Raw genomic sequence first — 20361 nt, 5'->3', positions numbered from 1 at the left:
GAGGAGGACAGTGGAAAGAGAGTGCAGACAAGAAAGGTGGACCAGCTGGGCTAAAGTCAGGACTGCAGCAAAAGACAGGACTGGTTGGAAAAAGAAAGTTGCAGCCTTATGCGCCTCATGGCGCGGAGAGAACTAACTAACTAACTAACTAACTAAATAATAACTGAATGGCGATAATAAAAATAATAATAATAATAATAATAATAATAATAATAATAATAATAATAATAATAATAATAATAATGATGATGATGATGATGATGATGATGATAGTAATCATCATCATCATCGTCTTAATTTGTAAAAAAGGAGTCTTAAAATGTGCAGTTGCTCAACCTTGAAAAATTACAATCAGTCAGAAAAAATAATGAAGTTGAAAAATGTATTGGTGAGGAATTGAAAAATTCTCATTGCAAGACAATGAAGAGAAAATCTACCCGGCTATATCGCCTATAACTCCGTGTTACATAATTTATTAAATGCTTTGATCCTAAAAGATGCTCTTTATCCACTAACTTTTAACAAAATAGCCTCGTGTTTGTTGTTGTTCTTGTAGTGGTAGTGGTGCTGGTGGTGATAGTGGCTGTTGGTGTTAAATGTCTATGCTGTTTTGTTCGTGTTCTTAGCAGATCGAGACGGGCTATAAAATTTTAACGTATTCCAATGCACACATTGAAGTGGTCCATGGCCACTCAGTCAGATGCCTTGCTTTCTTAAACTCTAGATAAATCTTACCTTGCGTCCAAGCTGTGTTCCAAATACTTCCACTTTTACTATCATAAATGTTGAATATAACTATTGCATGTCCACAACTAAGCTTTGCGATATAGTACAGTGGAACCCCGCTCTACGGAAATCCACTTTATACGGACACCTGGATATTAAGGACAGTTTCGTTTGTCTCGACGAACAGCTCATATATTTTCTCTTAAATTAACACACCGGTTGTTACGGACAACGGACACTTGTCTGTGTAACGAGTGACAAACTCTCATATATCGTCTACCCTGCTTTACGGACACTGGTTATCTGCGCACTGTCTGTTTTCATTGTCGCAATCATGGGCTATTTGTAGACATTGTACCCTGTGGAAATAATGGCAGATTTCTACAGATTAATACGATTATATTACTAAAACACAGAACAATAGCGTGGCAAGTTTGATCACTCTTTGTTAGGGTGTTTCGACACTTAACTTGTACTTTAGTCCTTTTCTTCCTACTAAGCCTTCAAAACAGTTTTAGTTCCTTGGCTTTTTGCTGCAGTCATTGTTTGTTGCCTTTTTCCTCTTTGACGTCCTTTGCTTGCCGCTATCAGGACTTCGATTTCGTTGTCGTGTTTCAAGAACAATAAAGTAGTTGTAACCAATGCGGGCGACGTTTCTCTAGTATGAACTTGTTACAGTTACAGTTAAGAAATTAAACGACGTTTGTTACGACGTCTTTCTGCCGTAAAAAGGTCTGCTTTAGTTTTTGTATTGATAAAACATGTTTCCGTGATGTTTTTGTCTGAGAGCTGGCTTAATACGGACAACCGGATAATGCGGCATGTCCCCTCGGTGTCCGTATTGAACGGGTTTTTTTGTTTAACAACCTGTAACGTTTAACTTATTTTATTTTTATCTAAAGCACCAACATGGTACGTCATGGTACCATATCAAATATTGTGAAATCATAAGAAGCTTCAAGCAAAAAGTTTTCGTTTTTAGGATCGAAAATTTATATTGAAATACAAGCTTTCGATTCCGTCTCGGAATCTTTGTCAAATGGTGTAGGACGTTTTGTCACATGCTTAAGTTGATAAAATATCACGTGACAAAACGTCCCAGTAGATCGCCAGGAGCTCATATCCAACGTCGCGATTCAATGTCGGAGCCCGGCAATGAATTTAAATAGCCTCTCTAATTATTCTTTTGAAAGTGTCGTTCTCCCTTACAACAAATGACGAGAAAGAAAGATCGAGCGCGTGCCTCGTGTTCCTTAGGTGGTCACCCACTGCAGTCGTTGACGATCTTGTACTGTTGACATGCTCTCTAAATCTGGCCCCAAAGGGTCTTGCCGTCTCTCCGATATAAACCTCTTCACAATATCCCCGCACTGGATTTTGTAGACCACTCCACATTTCTTTTCCATGGGTGTGGTATCCTTGGGGTGTACCAGCTATTGTCTCATGGTATTTACAATCTTGTGATAGGTGCTCACCCCTTGCTTTCTGAAAACTCGTGTGAGTTGCTCAGAAACTCCTTGCATATAGGGGAGAGGGGCGTTGATACTGTAACCGCCTTTGTTAACCGAGCCATTGGCTTTGTGTAGTTATTATTCTGGAGGACTGGCCTCAGGTGTTTCATTTCGGCTTCTTTAACCTGGTCCTCTGTGATGAGTGTTCGGGCCCGTTTGGAAAGAGTTCTTACTACCGATCTTTTGTGTTCTAAATGGCGATTGGAATCAAAGTTAAGGTATAAATCCCTATGAGTGGGCTTCCTGTAAATTGTGATCTTTCTTGTACCGTCTTCCTTAACGTTGACACATGTGTCCAGAAGGTTAACTTTCCGTCAGTTTCCGGTTCCATGGTGAACTGGATGTAAGGGTCCCTTGAGTTTAAGTGATCAGCGAAGTTGTTTACGTCATATTCTTGTGGCTTGTTGAAAGTGTCGTCCACGTCTCAGTACCCGATTTCTGGCGGTCTGGCGAAAATTTACAGGGCTTCACGCTCAAAATGCTCCATATAGAGGTTGGCAAAAACCCATGGCACATCCCCGGATCTGCTTATAAAATGCTCCCCTGTACACAAAGTAGGTGGCCGAGAGAACGAAATTGAGCAGTCTGACGATCTGTTCTAATGTCAGTATTGTCCTGTCATTCCAGGTGTCCACAGCCTCTAATTTAGATTTTACGCATTCGACAGCCTCGGGTACCGGTATACTGGTGAAGAGGGCGCGCGGACGCATCGTTAGGCACTAGCTTCTGGCCTGGTGTGACAATGTCATCCTGGATTTTGCCAGCGAAATCTGCACTGTTGTTCACATGATGAGGAGTGTCTCCGACCAGCGGGCGTAAGATGGCGGCAGATACCTGGCATAGTAACCCCACACTTCCTGGTCCGTTTATTTAATAGTTTCAACTCGACGTTTGCGATGATCTTTTCGGCGTTCCGTCCCATAACGTTAAAATCCAGGCTTAAAATTCTCGAAATTAGTTTTAGTTTCAGACATCGAGTGTTAAAAAGTCTGTGATTCGTCCATCGAGCGATTTTGTATGATGCGTTCTCCAGCGATCTCAATAACTTGATAACCTCTCGGCCGTGTTGACAGAAGATGTAAGAAAAAAATATTTTGATATTTTGTCAACTAAATCATGTTAAAGAACGTCCTGCACCACTTGACAAAGATTCAGCTTGTAGTTCAATATAAATTTTTTATCCTGAAAACGAAACCTTGTTGCTTGATACAATATATATGACAGGATCAAAGAACATTTTTTTCTCTAACATAAGAAGCTTATTTACGCCTGTTTCTCCGCTGCTCAGGGGACTTTGGAGGCCCTCCTGCTTCGGATTCTAATATGTCAATTGTGAACGAACATCCCAGGTGTGGGTTGAAACCATTAAATCAGTATCAGCAGAAAGCGGTTAAAGAGGCGCTTGTCAAGCCTTTTACTCTTGTTCAGGGTCCTCCTGGTAAGTAAACAATCAACCAGATGATGCTGTAATTTAGTTTTTATACTCCTTCTCATACTTTGTCGGCCATTCTAAAAATTTTCCTCTACTGAACGACAGTTAGAAACGAGACAGAGATTGTCCCAATTGCATTTCACTTTATAATTTTAAGCAAATCACGTAACTCCATTAATTAGCTCATATATCGTTACCCCTAATCAAGTCAAAGATTATAACAATCAGGTTAAACAAATGGCAGAGTGGCCCTATGCCCCACTGGGGGCTCAAAGGACTAAGGGATAGTGGAAATAGCGCGGGGATTTACCGTATTACCGTGTTACTGATAGTGGTCAAAGAGAAAGGCTTGAGCCCGCACGATTCCTCCGACAGACTTAAAATATAACACCATATCCCTTGATGATAATTATAACAAGAAACTCTCTCTGTACATGTTTCTCTTAAAAAAAAAAAACATCTTGAATACTGTTGCACCTCTCTTGCCTTCTAATGGGAAATTGAAGTGAGTTGAATAATCCCTGGTTAAATTCCATAGTCAACTCGGAACCTTTCAACTTAAGTTGTATCATGTGATCCATTGATTTTCCAAAGGTACTGGCAAGACTGTGACAGGTGTGCACATGGCATACTGGTTTACGAAACGAAATAAGCAATTACAGCCAAGACACGAAAACTCTGCAGAGGAGCCTAACGCACCACCACAAGTCATTTACTGCGGACCTTCCAACAAGTCAGTGGACGTCGTAGCTCGTGAGTAACAAAAATTAAGTATTCCTTAAGACCAGTTGAGGCTAAGTCTTGGCCATATTTAGCTGACTAAATAATGTCCTTGGTATCGACAGTGGCCTTATTTACCTATGGGTAAACTACGACTATAGCTTCTTGTCTCCCGAATGGATTTTATTAAACCGAGTGAACCTGGCATGCGCGTACAAAAATCTCCTGGTATGAGGAGACCCTTATTTCCTCTTGTGGGTCCAGAGCATAAATCATCTTACGATAAGTAGGAGGTTTCTGCAGTCGTTTCCTGCTTTCCAAAGAATTATTCTTTTGGTCTCTTGTTGTGTTCCCTGTCCTCAATAAACTGCTTTCAGCCAAGAGATCTAGCACATCCCTTGTTCCGTAGGATTTTCCTGACTGCTGAAAACCCCCAGCTAATTTTCTTAAGATTCTTTATGCAGCCGGTCCCCGGTCGCCGCCGAAAAAAAGTCCATATTAACCGTTATTCGCATTAAAGACTATCGCTGACAAACTGGGAGCCCGGGGAAATAGAGATCTCGGGCTGAGTGAGTCGCTGAGTGCCAATCTAAAATTTGAAAATCCTCTGTCTGAGAAAGCCGGCTCCGTCACTGAGAACTCCTTTGAACATTGAATGTTCTAGCCATTGGCTAGAGGGAGTCCCTCTGGAAGCTAGGTCGGGACTTTTTTGGGCTTAAGTTAAACATCTAAAAAGAAAATTACCAATTAAAGTAGGATAAAAAATAAACTCTTTGTTTAGCTAGGTAATTTATTACTCTGGTTTTATTTTTTCGTCGAAGATAAAATGCTACAGATTCCTGGCATCAAGATCCTCCGTGTTTATGGTGATCGCATCGAAGAAGAAGAATATCCTATTCCAAACAAACGAAAACCTCTCAAAAATGCAGCTGAAGATGAAGTTAAAACGTTGAATAAGGGACTGAAAGCCGTCTCATTACATCACGTCATTCGAAGAGAGGATTGTCCGTTTGCCTCTGAGCTACGCGATTATGAACACAAATTTGCTGAAAACAGAAAGCAGGATGTGGAGATTGATGCCTCAGACGTGGATGAGTACTGCAAAGTTAGACATCATTTATCTTAAGCCTACATCGTTTAATGGTTGACACCTTATATTTACTGACCCCTGAATTTATTACGGCCTTCTACAAATTGCAACCAACAGTGGAGAAGATCAGTGTTATAAACAAGACAAAAATGTTCGGAAGCATAAACATACTTAATGTCGTCAGGGACTCATAGATGGGTTGTTGATTAGTAATCAGGGTCCAGATTCACGAAGACCTCATAAGTTAAGATGTATCCTAAGTACTGTTTCTTGGCAAAAGTTTGTAGTTGGAATTAAAATAACCTATCGCTAAGAAACAATACTTAAAAAGGAAATGCCGGTATAAAAGGGTCCTGGCCTGGCCATTCTCACCTTCAGTTGTCAATCAACTATCAGAACGTAAACAACTGACGAACAACATGCGTCTACGACCCTTAACTTGGTAATTTTTTTTATTATTATTTACTGGTTAGTTAATTGGACAAGCCGAGACATGGGCACTGCAGTCGTTAGGAGTCCAGATCATTTTATGCACATGCGTAACAGCAGGCAGTCCCAGGATAACCAAGTCCTGTAACAACATCCAGCAATGCATTGTGGATGAATGTGGAATGTGCTTGGAACTTGAATCCCTCGTGCCGATCATAAGTTCAAAAGCGCGCCAAGTTGTTCTGATTGGTGATCACAAACAGCTGCAGCCCATCATTCAAGATCGCATGGCAAAGACACTTGGCTTAAGCATCTCCATGTTCGAAAGGCTTTCGAGACGAGCTATGATGCTGGAGATACAGTACAGAATGGTAAGGTGAAATGTCTGCATCTCATGGAAAATTCAGCTCTGCACGCATTACACTTTCCCGTTCTAATTGAGTGTAGTCCTTCAGTATGACCCACCGGATTCATCTTCTGACTTAACTAAAACAAAGAAGAAAGTGGTTGCTTACTTCTCAAAGTGCTGCTGAAGCCTTTTCTTTCTGAAAACCTAATATCATTAATTTTTGATTGTGTCTTTAAAAGCCAGTCAGCAATAACTAATCAAAGGCTACTGTGAGCCAACTCGTGAATGCAGAAGTGAATAGTGGTAACCGTAAAGAGGTTAGTCCATCAAACTACGCTACAAGGATTCGTGGACGCAATAACCAATTAAATTACACACGCACTCTGATTCCTTCCGTTACGCGAAGCAATGGAAAGGTGGACGTGTGCGTTCTTTTGGTGGTTTTGCGTGGTTGCCAATCAACAAAAAAGCGTTCAACTTTTCTTCCAAGAACCTCCGTAATTTTTTTTGTCCACGTGTAGTGTTGTTGCCGAATGAGACTTGATACATGTGAACGACTTTGGTTGCCTAGCACGTGACCTAAATGTTGCTGTTTTCAGCATGGTAATATTCCTTTCTACGTTCAAACGACGGCTTCTGTCACGTTTTATATCAGAAGAAGCTTTCAATCTTGCTAAAGTTGCTATTTTGGCTTTAGATTATTGCTATGCATTAGCAAATTTTCAGTGTTTACATTTGTTCTGTTGAATGGATCTTATCGCTTACACTGGACACCGAATTGAATTTATTGCGGCTTCTGTCTGGGTGAATTTTATCCGCTAGTTGCGAGGACATGTGTTTGTTTTCATTACGCCCAGTTTTCACGGTTCATCAATAAAAATAGAAAAACACACAAAAGCTTTCCTAAATAAAAAAATGATTTAGATAGGTCTTTTTTTATAGACCCACGAAGCAAAAACCGGCGTATAATTTTCGCCGCGAGGCGACTTGAAGCGATTTGAAGTCAATTTTCAAGCGAACTTATCCAAGCACGTTTTTCAAACATTTTGCAAATACTGTTCGGAATACGAAAAATCGGTCTATTAAAATAGTATTTTAGTACAAATCCACAATCAAACCTGTAATTATTTGTGTGTTGTATTCCTAGAAACACTGGAACATTACCAAGAACTCCGCGGATTAAAAGTGGATTTGAGATCCGCCCGCTCATCGGGCTAATAAAACCATAAATCGAACAAAAATTTCTTCGCCGTTAATGGTTGATTTCCGCTGTTGAAACTGTCGAGCATCCCTTAGAAGTTCCTCTTTCCATTCATCGTTTCCAAGAGGTGTGTTTGCCTTCCGAAAACGCAAAATTCGCTAATTTCGACCAGCGCCATAGTGAAATTCCGCTACATTACGATCACTCATTCACTGTGCATGGCTAGAAATTAAGAACCCACCAACCAAGTGAAAACCCCACTATCCAAACCATCGCTATAACTCGTTCATTGCGCATGCGCGCATTCACGATTTAAAAACGTAATAGTTAGAAATGGACAGCACTGAAACTAAAAAAAGCTGACGACTATACGTCCCTTTCAATAGATACTCGGTCATGATTACTTGTTGGAGAACTGCAGACATTTATAATGTACTCGTGAACATGTTTTGGTTAACCACGTCGACTTCCAACTTCCAAAATTGATTGCCATTGTTAAAAATAAGATGAGTGCCAGAACCTGCTTTCACTGCATACTCTTTCGTATTTACTTTTAGCACGATGAAATCTGCAAATTTCCCTCAAATTATTTTTATGAGGGGAGACTCAAGACGGATCCATCTGTCCCAAAAACCGACCCTCGTCTCCAGTCCTTCTGGCCAGCGCAAGCATCGCAACCAGGCACGAACCTTCCTATAGCATTCTGCCACGTCGAGGGGGAAGAGGAGACTAGTGCTATTAAAACATCACACAGCAATGAACAGTCGAAGGCAAACATGAAAGAAGTCAAGAAAGTGGTAGGTTATTTAAACTAGCTATCACTCGACCTTACTCAGAGTCTCTTCTGTAAATCAGTGCGTTTTGTTACTTTTTATCCCTTGATCAATAAAAAGTGCGGTTAATGAATTTGAAAGAACGGTAGACATTCACCTTTTTGCTGAAGTTACTTTGAAATATGCAATTCTTAAAACTTGTTTTATTTTTCTTACCGCTATGAGAGGCAGACGAACATCAGCGGAAGTATGAGAAATATTATTGTTATTAACTCAGTTTTCCAGACAAATAGCAAAGACCTTAGCCTCCGAGAACAGACGCCTTTTCCTGCTCTCGCAAACTACAAATCTGGTTCTCTGTCGGATTTTTATCGACTTTTATCATGAACTTCAGCGTGTATGGTCATATCTGTGCTCAGTCGCTAGTTGCCCAGAAGTGTAGCATTGTTTTGACCCTCTTTTTGACTACCTTTTTTGCATTGCGCCCCTCAGCCAAGTGTTGAAGCCTGGAGCTATTTCCCAATTTATTTAGTCATGTGAAAATGATCTCTTGATCCATGGCATACCCTGTTTACATCATCATGTACAGGATAAGCCGCGTTGCAAGACACCTTCCCAGCTGGATATCAGTATCGTATGCAGAAAGCTGCAGAAATGAAGTGCCCGTGTATTTGTCTTATCACAAGCGCCAATTTGTCAAAAACATCTATCTGGATGTGTAAATGACGCAACGTTTTGGTTAACATTTTTTTATCATTCGGCCCACTTCAGGTACATGTGTCGAGATGCTTGGTCCTGAAAAATAGCGTGCACCCTGCCAAAGTCGTTATCTTATCACCGTATAGAGAGCAGCGAAGCAGAATAAGTGTTGCCTTACAAGGAGATTGCACTTGCAAAGACATCCTTGTTACAACAATCGCTAAAAGCCAAGGTAACAAATAATTATCCCAGCAAAATCTCATATGCTTAGTAATTTGTGTTCATAATCTTGTTTCGGTTAAACTTTGTTGTGTACTCGCTTACGCATGGAAAATAGTATGCTACAAATTGTATCAAACATTATCATGAAAAGGTAATTCGTTAGCTTATAATAACTTGTTGACTGCAATCCAGTTTGTCACTGAGGAGTATAGAACGTCAGCGCAACAAATTTATCTACACCACCTTTCACATTTTGCTGGAGTTAAGGGGAAGCGGGGCATGGCGCATTGGTGAAAGCTCTCGCCTTCTTGGCGTTATTAGTGGGTTGAGTTTGTTGTTGGTTCTCGTCCTTGCTCCGGGAAGTTTTTCTCCGGGTACTCCGATTTTCCCCTCTTCTCAAAAACCAACATTTCCAAATTCCAATTTCATAGTTGATCTGGATTAATGTCAAACACTTTATCATGTGCCACTGGCTTGAGGGATATTGCGCAAGCAATATATAAATAACTTTACTTTACTTTAACACAATTGTCGGATGCGTTTTCCATTGACCCACAGGGCATGTAAGTGACATACTTAATGCAAACTACCCGTGTAAAGCTTGTGGCAAAGTGAACATATGAAACTTATTCGTTGCCTGAGCAATACATCCTTATTTTTTGTTGCCTTCGATTGCAGATTCTAAATTAAAAGGTGTCTTATTTACTCTTGTAATAACGTCTCCCAGTTGTTAGCGGTATTATAATTATCGGTATTCTTTCCTTAAAGCGGTGAACATTTAGGAGCGTTCCGGAACCAGATGTGATTTTGTACTCCGAAAACTAAAAGTTTCTCTTTTTGGGGTTATAGTGCATGAACAAAAATAAATGTTAACACCAGTAATAATAAATCACAACTGACAAAACTGGTTAATAACAATTGCAAGACTTTGGAATAAAAAGCGCACACAGAGACTTAAAACCGTCAATTTGTAAAAACATAGTCTCTTGATCAGTCCGGAGAAGACTTTAGGAAGTCAAAACGTCTTTCATGTAAAATAGTCCGTTCACGGGTATGGACTGCTTTTAACCAAACGATAATCCCTTGGTGGATCTAAGGGAGGGGTCGGCCCCATCTCAAACCCCCGTCCCCAATTTTTCGGCCAAACCTGAATCCCACAGCGCCGAGACGCCAAGAAAGTTCGTTTCACGGACAGAAACAAATCGAGCGTTCGAGAACGGGCCCACCACTTACCCACCACTGTAATTTGTAACATTCAGACAAACTACAAGGACTGCAGCATGAATTTAAGTCGTCTCTTCTGATGGTTCAATAAGCATTAATAGGAGATGGGTTGACAAGAAACTTATGGGAGTAATCTTTCTAAGACACTGGCATGTGAATGCTACACAAACACCTAATCCTTTTTGGTTAATTCTAGGGAGTGAATGGGATTACGTCATCTTATCCTTGGTTCGCTCCATTAAGAAAGAGGAGCTCGACCCAGACCTCTCTCTAAGCTGGCTCCGTGAACATCTGGGTTTTCTAACCGATGAACATCAGATGAATGTGGGACTCACACGAGCAAGAAAGGGACTCTGTGTGATTGGTAAGCAGTAGATATCTAAAACATGCGCTCTTTAGTTTTACTTTTGTCACATAACTTGGTCAATATTCATGAATATTGAACGGATTTTTTATGACCCTTTGCCGCCAAAATGGTCTCGAGGAGGTCGTTAATTTCACTAAAAGTATTTAAAATCTTGACGCCTCCTATAAATGACATGGTTGACCACTCCAACCACTTAAGAACATTTGTCTGCACATATATAACTTTATAGTCCCCATGCACTGGGGATTACAGAATAAGCTATAGTTTGGGATTACACCCTATGTGTAACTTTTTTATCTTTTCATTTGAATAAGAATCTTCCAGTATTTGAGATTTGATACATTAGATCATACAACTGATAGAAATAAATTAACAAACTTTTAACATCCATGCCACTTCATTACGTAAAAGTGAAAATTTTTACTTCTATGTACTTTTGACTGTGACAATGTCACACAAGAATACTGGCTGGATTCTAAGCGAAAAAACGATATCCAAACAGGAAATTTCCCACAATGAACGACATTGGGGTAATCCAAAGTTGTTAAACGGAGCATGCCCAATTTGCCTCTTTCTGCAAGTTAGAGGTCATTCACAAGTTCTGATTCACTTGTGTGGTGACACGTTCGGTTCCATGTTTTTTGGGGTGAAGTCCTGGTACTGATAAAATACGACAAATTAAGCTCCCTATTATTCATATCGGAGAGTTATGATTTACGCAAATGTGGAACCATCCGCTCTGCTTATGTTAGTTAGTATTAAACATGCACTCTTTTTAGTTTTGTCGTTTCGTTTTTGTGTCGTCTAGGTAACAAGAATCTGCTAAAACACCATCCCATGTGGCAGAGCTTGCTGGAATTCTACGAGGAGAAACACTGCTTGGTGAATGAATCTGATTGGCCTACGAATTAAGAACTCTTTACAGCAAATTATGAGCCGATATTTTTTGTATATAACCAAGGGATAACACGTGGTTTTATAATTGCTTTTGTACTATTTTAATTTAAGGACGATTTAAGAATTGGGGACCCTAGGTAGAGATGTGGGTTGGCATCACAAAGTTCTGACTAAGAGGTTGCCAGAGTGGAACAGTTACAAAATATGTCGTATAGATCATGTAAATATGGTGCGAAGCTCAGACATTGCAATGTTACATGGTTTTGGTCCATGAAAGTTTTTAACCCTTATGAGTATCCGCCGAAAGCGTCGGACTTATAGTTTTTAAATTTTTTCAGAAATATGAAGACTTAACAAATTTCAACCTCATAATCTGCTATTTTAATAGAATAAATTACCATAGTTTTAAGCCCTTTTGTAGACCACACGATAGTTTAATTATAAAATCGATGTAGATAGTATTACTGAATTTTTCCACCTGTGTATACAAACTTAAAATTTGGGTAAGTTGCCGCGATCATTTTTATTTGTTGAGCGTCTTCATCCCTCTCAAGTTTCTTACCATAGCTTTTAATTTTAGTTTGCAATAACTCACTAGTGGTCGCGTTCGAGCGAGTGCTTTATTGTATTCCATAGCGTTTAAAATGGCAACTTGCTGTCGCTTTCTAGAAATGAGAAGGTAACACAGCAAAACTCTATGGCACTGATAAGCAGCTATTACTGGCAGCAACGACAACAGAATCGAAGTCACTGCCAGCACCCTTCCCTTGTCGGCCATGTTGTTTTGCAATGCGTGCGGTTACCAAGCATATTAAGTTGTCCCGGGCGGTAGGGTAACCCCACCTGTAAAATTTTGTTTGTAAACCCGGGCTATCTTTAACCAGCCTTCTAGGGTAACCCTAGCACTAGGGTTACCCTCCCTGCTTTGAACAGGGCCTTGATATAACAAGAACTCAAGACAGGTTCACGTTTTTATTGATGATGATATATATAGGCCGCGCCACGCGCTACTGACTCTACTCACTATCTACAATGGAATAGATAGTGAATAGCTTAGCCAATTAGAAAACAGCATTCGTGATAGAACGCTGGTAGATTAATATCACTCACTTCCTGAATGTTAAACAAAATAATAAAAATCGGATCAACTCAAGCGTAAGTAATATGACGATATCCGAGTGAAAAAGTTCATTTCATCCCTCGGCGTTGATTGATATCAAAAATTGTTATCAATCTCAGCAATTGTGAATTTTATTTGTATGTTTTGGCAGTACTGTTTATTTTTACAGACATGGCAAATAATTAAAACTTCTTGTTCAAAGAAATGAGATCTTATGTTTAAACCTGTTAAATAAAAGATAGCTGTCTTTTTTTAAGTTAGTGACACAGGCATACTCGACAAAGAAAATCCGAGTTCTTCTAACGGAAGTCGCACCTATGAAGGCTATCAAGGCTAATTGTTCTTGCTTTACTGTTGAAGTATCAACGTTCTCCGAAAATAAATTAAGATTCATGACCAAAAAGAGTCTTTACTTGTTGATCCAACAGTGGCAGCTGCTTCATGTAAAATACATAAACGAATAAATTTAGTTAAGTAAATTCCACCTAGTAAAATTGACATCCACTCCGATCCTTTATCATTTATCATCTGGAAACTAACACACCTTGAATTCACGACACTGTTTTCAGTGCAATGCTGAACATGGAAATGACTAACTTAACTGAATATGCAAGCAACAAATCACTCGAAGATCTGCATTGTTCATCAGAATTAACTGGAGAAATACACAACCAGCTGATATTTCTGTCAGTGATAAACAGCTTTCTGTCCATTACGGCATTTCTGGGAAATACTCTGATCCTAGTTGCTCTTCACAAGGAGTCTTCGCTTCATCCGCCGTCCAAACTCTTGCTACGCAGCTTAACAACAACTGATCTTTGTGTTGGTATCATTACACAACCTCTTCGTGTTACGTACTTTGCATCTTTGTTGATCAAGCGATGGGATATTTGCCGCAACACATTCGCTATTCTTACTATCATGGGCTTTATTTTGAGTTCAGTGTCTTTGTTTACACTGGCTGCAATAAGCGTCGACCGACTTCTCGCCCTATCGTTGGGAATCAGATACAGACAAGTTGTAACTTTGAAGCGAATCTCTCTAACCGTGAGTCTTTCTTGGGTTTGTTCCGCTATCTCTTCAACCTTGTACTTTTGGAGTCGCCGCATATTTGCATTGTATAGCTACACTGTAATATCGCTGTGTATAATCACCTCAATCGTCTCTTACACGAAAATTTTTCTTGCTCTCCGCCAATTACAGCAACGCGTTAATCAAGAACAACCAGGCCAAACAGTTCCATTGAACATAACGCGATACAAGAAGACAGTGACCAGTGCACTATGGGTGCAGTTAGCATTAGTTGCTTGTTATCTGCCATTTGTTATCGTGGGTATTTTCAACCATCGAAAAAGCCAATCGCCATCCGTTTTAGTTGCTAGATTTTATTCAATAACTTTGGTTCTCCTAAACTCGTCATTAAACCCAATTCTTTACTGCTGGAAGATCAAAGAAGTGAAACAAGCAGTAAAAGATACAATCAGAGAACTTTTTTCTTATCTATTTAATTGTTAGGGCGTTTTCTATGTGCTAGTACAGTTTAATGCATGTGCTATTCTATAAAAAAAATCCAATATTAATAGAGAAATATGTTGTGTTTTTGGTCATAATTAATGACAAACGACTACACCAGCTCTGCTGTCGTAATTTTTATGTATGACTAACTGTTATTTTTAATATTATGTCCAGTCGAGAATATATTATCTCATACGAGGTAGATTAATTAACATGCGTTTCTGAAGTTTTAATTCAGCCTTCGGGTACAGATATTGAACAAGACAGAACAATTGGAGATAAACGATGACTTAAAGTTTGCACTCAAATTCAAATTTTCATCGTATTGAACGGAACAATCACAAAATAATATAAAAAGCAAGGTTCTTTAATTTAGCTAAACCAAATATACTGTCTTTTCACATCTGTAGTTTCCTGTCTCTTGTATTGATTTGAGTTATTAAAATTGAACGTTGTGTCTGATGAAAAATAGCCGACTTGCTTTCTCATTTTCTGAAACTTGCTTTTGTTTTGATGGCATCAATCTCATTTTGTCTTTTTCTTAGTTCGTTTTTGTATGCAGCAGTTCATTGCCTTACATATATTAAAAACAAACTAAAAAAAAAGAAAGAAACACCATCAAACCATTTTCGAAAGTTAGTAGATACCAGAAATGAGAAACCACCTGTCACTTTCAAGTATTAACCTGTCGTTTAATTACTCCGTAGACTCATGTTAATTTTCAGAAAAAAATGAAACCTTTAAACCTCACAAATCCATTGAATAGAAGTTTTGTTCAACGTTTTAATGTATTTTTTACTGAAACACCCTATTTACAAGTGGATCTCTGCCCAAAACCCTACTTACAAACAATTACTCTATTTGGACCATGTTCACCGTAAGCTCCTTCGGTCGACATGTCACCCGACACATGTCAATCGACTCTCGACCGAGAGTCGATCGACATGCGACTGAAGGTCGATCGAGAGTCGATCAGACTTGGCCGATCATTGACTTATAAGCGTTGACATTTTCGGTCGATTGTCCGTCGAAATATTGGGTGGGTGTTCGGTCGACACAGCGTCAGTTCCTGTCACAGATGGCGCAATGTGAAGAGTGGCTTTAAAGTATTGTTTGTTCCCGATGAAAATGCGTGCAAATTAACTGTTGAAACAGCATGAGGACCTGTAAGTTAAGAAGGAAGTATTACGTTCAATACTGAGGAAGAAAACGTGGGACCACATGAGGGTTATGAAGGGTTGGGGAAGGGGTGGAGGAAGGGGAGAGGAGGGGGAGAGGAGGGGGAGGGGGTTTGCATGCATGGGGGTTCGTAGTTCTAGAACCGTTCCGAAGAACAGGAAGCCCAAATGCTGGACGATGCTTTATGTGTCAGGTCAACTGTGCTCATCTGTTGTCAAATTTCTCACGTTGTTGGATATTGGGGAAATTAAGCAACTACTAAGGCTACGGAAACGAAAAGTTCACTTAAAAATATTATTTCATTTTAATTGTGCTACTTCGCGCTTATTTCAACTCACTCATCTTGTACAAAAAAGGGTGAACTACTCGGGAACCAAATTGGTAGATGTGACGTTCGAGTAAAGACGGAGAGAGAATGAAAAATTCACCCTTGTGTGCTCACGTTTTCGACAAAACCTTCAATTTGGCCATTTCACGTTGTTGTTTAGAAGAGGACGGCAAAAGAAAAATACCAAAATTTAAAACGCCCATGCATAGCGATTGCTTTTCATCATTAAACCTATTGTTTTGCGGCTTTCCATTTCCGTCGCCGTTGTTGTTGCTTTAAAGTTCCCCAATTAAGTCTTTACTTGGCTTGTCAGTAAATAGGGTCTATTGTGTTCTATGAGACGTAACTGGCGGGAATTACTTTGAGGCAACGGCCATAAACAAGATAATTTGCATTATTAGGTGCTTAACTAAAACTCCCACTAAAATAAAAATGGAATTAATAAACATGACTCTATAAACCGAACATCTTCTGAGAGGTTTAGCTTTCGTCTTATACGTCGAATGCATACAAATTTTCTTTCTCTCATTTCATGCTGTTGTAGCTCTGATATTAAACCATACCGTGAATAAAAAAGAAAGGTAGTTTATTTCTTGTGAGCACAATTTTCAATAACTTCACAAAAGGTGCGACAGTAGAAAAAAAAAGTTATTTGCTGAACTGCAAATTGGAAGTTCGTCTTTTATTATGTGACAGTGATAATATGGCTGAACCAACTCTCCTGCCTCTGATCTTTCCTTATTTTCCAATTAATTACCGTTTATAGAGAATTATTTCCTGTGAATGAATATTCTTTTGGCTTTAGGTGCATTTAAAGTTTCGTGATAAAAAGACTCACAACACATACATTTTTCTACTGAATCGTAATGATTATTGTTGAAAATTAATACATTTTCGATTAACTTATCCTTATCTTTCTTCCTTTCTGTCAAAATCAGATTGTTCATGTAAAAATCATAAGATTGATGAAAGTTTTATGCAAGTAGTCATTACAAAGACTGACTCAGGCAAAGCAACGACACAAAAAAATATTCAGCTCCTATGAGAGTGGCATGGCGTTCACAAACTTAACTGGACGGTCTAAGACAAAAATCATTTGAGAAGCTGGCCTTTCAAGCACACAACCATTTGATAATCCTTTCAGCACATAGCGGTTTTGTGGCCATTAGCGCATTCATGGGGAATGCTTTGATCCTAGTTGAACTTCACGAGGTGTCTTCAATTCGTGCGCCGTCCAAACGTTTGTTCCGCAGTTTAGCGACAAATGTAGAACTCCCGGCTTTTTGTTACTTATCTTATATCTGCCCTGAAAGAACTATGGAATATTTGCCGCTTCGCACTGGTTATTTCCAGTATTATAGGGTATATCTTGGGTTCATTGTCTTTGTTTGCGCTGGCCACATAAGCGTGGACAGACTTCTCGCCCTGATGTTGGGGCTCAGGTACAGACAAGTTGTAACATAGTCTCTTGGTTGTAACGAATCTATCTAATTTTAACTGTTTGTTGAGTTGTATCTACTGTCGGATCGTCGAGAAACCACTTGGAATCGCCGTATAAACGGAATGGAATGGCCGTATGTTTATCAAGGACAAATTGTCGTTTTCACCAGCCGACGGGCAAGCCGACATCTTAGATCATTATTTAAGCCACAGACTTGCTTGGTAATGTTCGAGTTCTTGTAGGAATCCAATTCAAAAGAAATTGCAGGTTTGATTGTGAATTGCACTCAAATACTTTTCTTATTGACCGATTCTTCGTATTGCTAACAGTTTTTTTTTTTTGCGAAATTTTTGAAAACCGTGCCCCGCAAGGTTCGATAAATTCACTTCAAAATGGACTTGCAGTTCCTTCGAATGCTTGCGCGTTTATCGTCTCGGATTAAAAATTTTACGCCTTTGCTTCTTAAAACAAAGACTTATCTGAATACATTTTTCACTTAGGAAAGCTTCAGTTGTCTATTTTCTTGCTATTTTCAGTGATAAAACGTTACAATTGCGTAAATCTTTGGTAAACAAACACATGTTCTCGCGAGTGATGTAACGCGAGAATCAAATTTTCAAGTTTGTTTCTTGGAAAACTTGTACAAATGGCAACCGCTGTATTTTATTCGAAAATTAGAAACTTTAACTATTTTAGACCAAAGGGGTGTTGCTTTTTTTGTTGTGTATTTTTACTCAGTGAACATGGGGTTGTTTATTACCACTTTGGACAAAGTTCTTTCGACGGTTCATGAGTCAGCTGTGCGTTCATCGAAATATGAAGCACTTGGGAAGTTTGGAGAGCACCCAAGAAGCTAGAGTTGCTCTCGGCTACGCCTCGAGCAACTCTTACGCATCTTTCGTGCTCTCCAAACTTCCTGCGTGCTTCATATCTCGATTGTTTTTGCTCTTCTGTTGAAGTATCAACGTTCTCCGAAAAGAAATTAAGATTCACCAAAAAGAGTCTCAACAGCAGCTGCTTCATGCACAATACATAACGAATAAATTTAGTTAATTAAATTCCACCCTGTTAATTTGACATCCATTACTTTGTCATTGTTCATCTGGAAACTAACACACCTTGAATTCACGACACAGTTTTCAGTGCAATGCTGAACATGGAAACGACTAACTTAACTGAATATGCAAGTAACAAATCACTCGAAGATCTGCATTGTTCATCAGAGTTAACTGGAGAAATTAATACACAATCAGCTGATTTTTCTGTCAGTGATAAACAGCTTTCTGTCCATTACGGCATTTCTGGGAAATACTCTGATCCTAGTTGCTCTTCACAAGGAGTCTTCCCTTCATCCTCCGTCCAAACTCTTGCTACGCAGCTTAACAACTGATCTTTGTGTTGGTATCATTACACAACCTCTTCGTGTTACGTATTTTGCATCTTCGTTGATCAAGCGATGGGATATTTGCCGCAACACATTCGCTATTCTTACTATCATGGGCTTTATTTTGGGTTCAGTGTCTTTGTTTACACTGGCCGCAATAAGCGTCGACCGTCTTCTCGCCCTGTCGTTGGGAATCAGATACAGACAAGTTGTAACTTTGAAGCGAATTTCTGTAACCGTGAGTCTTTCTTGGGTTTTGTCCGCTATCACTTCAACCTTGTACTTTTGGAGTCGCCGCATATTGGCATTGTATAGCTACACTGTAATATCACTGTGTGTAATCACCTCAATCGTCTCTTACACGAAAATTTTTCTTGCTCTCCGCCAATTACAGCAACGCGTTAATCAAGAACAACCAGGCCAAACAGTTCCATTGAACTTGACGCGATACAAGAAGACAGTGACCAGTGCACTATGGGTGCAGTTGGCATTAGTTGCTTGTTATCTGCCATTTGTTATCGTGGGTATTTTCAACCATCGAAAAAGCCAATCGCCATCCGTTTTAGTTGCTAGATTTTATTCAATAACTTTGGCTCTCCTAAACTCGTCATTAAACCCAATTCTTTATTGCTGGAAGATCAAGGAAGTGAAACAAGCAGTGAAAGATACAATCAGAGAACTTTTTTCTTATCTATTTAATTGTTAGGGCGTTTTCTATGTGTTGGCACAGTTTAATACATGTGCTATTCTATACAGTAAAAATCCAATATTAATAGTAAAATATGTTGTGTTTTTGGTCATAATTAATGACAAACGACTACACCAGCTCTGCTGTCGTAATTATTATGTATGACTAACTGTTATTTTTAATATTATGTCCAGTCCAGAAAATATTATTTCATACGAGGTAGATTAATTAACATGCATTTCTGAAGTTTTAATTCAGCCTGCGGGTACAGATATTGAACAAGGCAGAACAATTGGAGATAAACGATGACTTAAAGTTTGCTCTCAAATTCAAATTTTCCTCATATTAAACGGAACAATCACAAAATAATATAAAAAGCACGGTTCTTTAATTTAGCTAAACCAAATATACTGTCTTTTCACATCTGTAGTTTCCTGTCTCTTGTATTGATTTGAGTTATTAAAATTGAACTTTGTGTCTGATGAAAAATAGCCGGCTTGCTTTCTCATTTTCTGAAACTTCAAGGTTTTTGTTTAAATGGCATCATTCTTATTTTTTTTCTTTTTCTTAGCTCGTTTGTGTATACGGTTCCTCATTGCCTAACAGATAAACCACCTGTCACTTTCAAGTATTAACCTGTCGTTTAATAACTCTGAAGACGCATGTTAAAAAGGAATAAACAAGAAATATTCAGAAAAAATGAAACCTTTAAGCCTCAAAAATCCATTGAATAGAAGTTCTATTCAACGTTTTAAGGTACTCTTTTTACTGAAACACCCTGTTTACAGGTGGAGCCCTACTTACAAACAACTTCTCTCGCTCCCTCGGTCGACATGTCACCCGACACATGTCGATCGACTCCCGACCGAGAGTCGACCGACATGCGAATGGGTTTCGTAATTCCAGAACCGCTCCGAAGAACAGAAAGCCCAAATCCTGGACGATGCTTTATGCACATGTGTCAGGTCAACTGTGCTTTTCTGTTGTCAAGTTCGTCACGTTGTTGGATATTGGGGAAATTATACAACTACTAAGTCGACGGAAACGAAACGGTCACTTGAAATAT

At 39.2% G+C, this 20361-nt stretch overlaps 3 protein-coding genes across 3 annotated transcripts in view; 2 read left to right on the top strand and 1 right to left on the bottom strand.

The window, feature by feature from the left end:
• Positions 1-13122, top strand: part of LOC146461142 (3'-5' exoribonuclease HELZ2-like) — a 37009-nt gene extending 23887 nt beyond the window's left edge. The window contains exons 17-24 of the mRNA XM_085087291.1: positions 3526-3675; positions 4264-4422; positions 5211-5494; positions 5953-6279; positions 8016-8255; positions 9003-9162; positions 10573-10740; positions 11552-13122. Coding sequence (XP_084943417.1) covers positions 3526-3675; positions 4264-4422; positions 5211-5494; positions 5953-6279; positions 8016-8255; positions 9003-9162; positions 10573-10740; positions 11552-11655 — 1592 coding nt within the window. The 3' untranslated portion in view covers positions 11656-13122. The remainder of the gene's footprint in view (positions 1-3525; positions 3676-4263; positions 4423-5210; positions 5495-5952; positions 6280-8015; positions 8256-9002; positions 9163-10572; positions 10741-11551) is intronic.
• LOC146461132 (uncharacterized) overlaps positions 1-20361 on the bottom strand; it is a 303232-nt gene that overhangs the window by 45951 nt on the left and 236920 nt on the right. The window lies entirely within an intron of this gene.
• Positions 13278-14770, top strand: LOC146461141 (adenosine receptor A3-like). Its single transcript, XM_085087428.1, has one exon. It carries the CDS (start codon positions 13334-13336, stop codon positions 14273-14275), a length of 942 nt encoding a protein of 313 aa, XP_084943554.1. The 5' UTR covers positions 13278-13333; the 3' UTR covers positions 14276-14770.

This window comes from Pavona decussata, unplaced genomic scaffold, assembly GCF_977016875.1.
Source record: "Pavona decussata unplaced genomic scaffold, jaPavDecu1.1 SCAFFOLD_202, whole genome shotgun sequence".
Classification (NCBI taxonomy): domain Eukaryota; kingdom Metazoa; phylum Cnidaria; class Anthozoa; order Scleractinia; family Agariciidae; genus Pavona; species Pavona decussata.
This window is presented reverse-complemented; position numbering and strand designations above follow the sequence as displayed.

Bases quoted from the DNA above. Each gene is read 5' to 3' on its own strand.
- LOC146461141 (XM_085087428.1), top strand. From the start codon at position 13,334: ATGCTGAACATGGAAATGACTAACTTAACTGAATATGCAAGCAACAAA.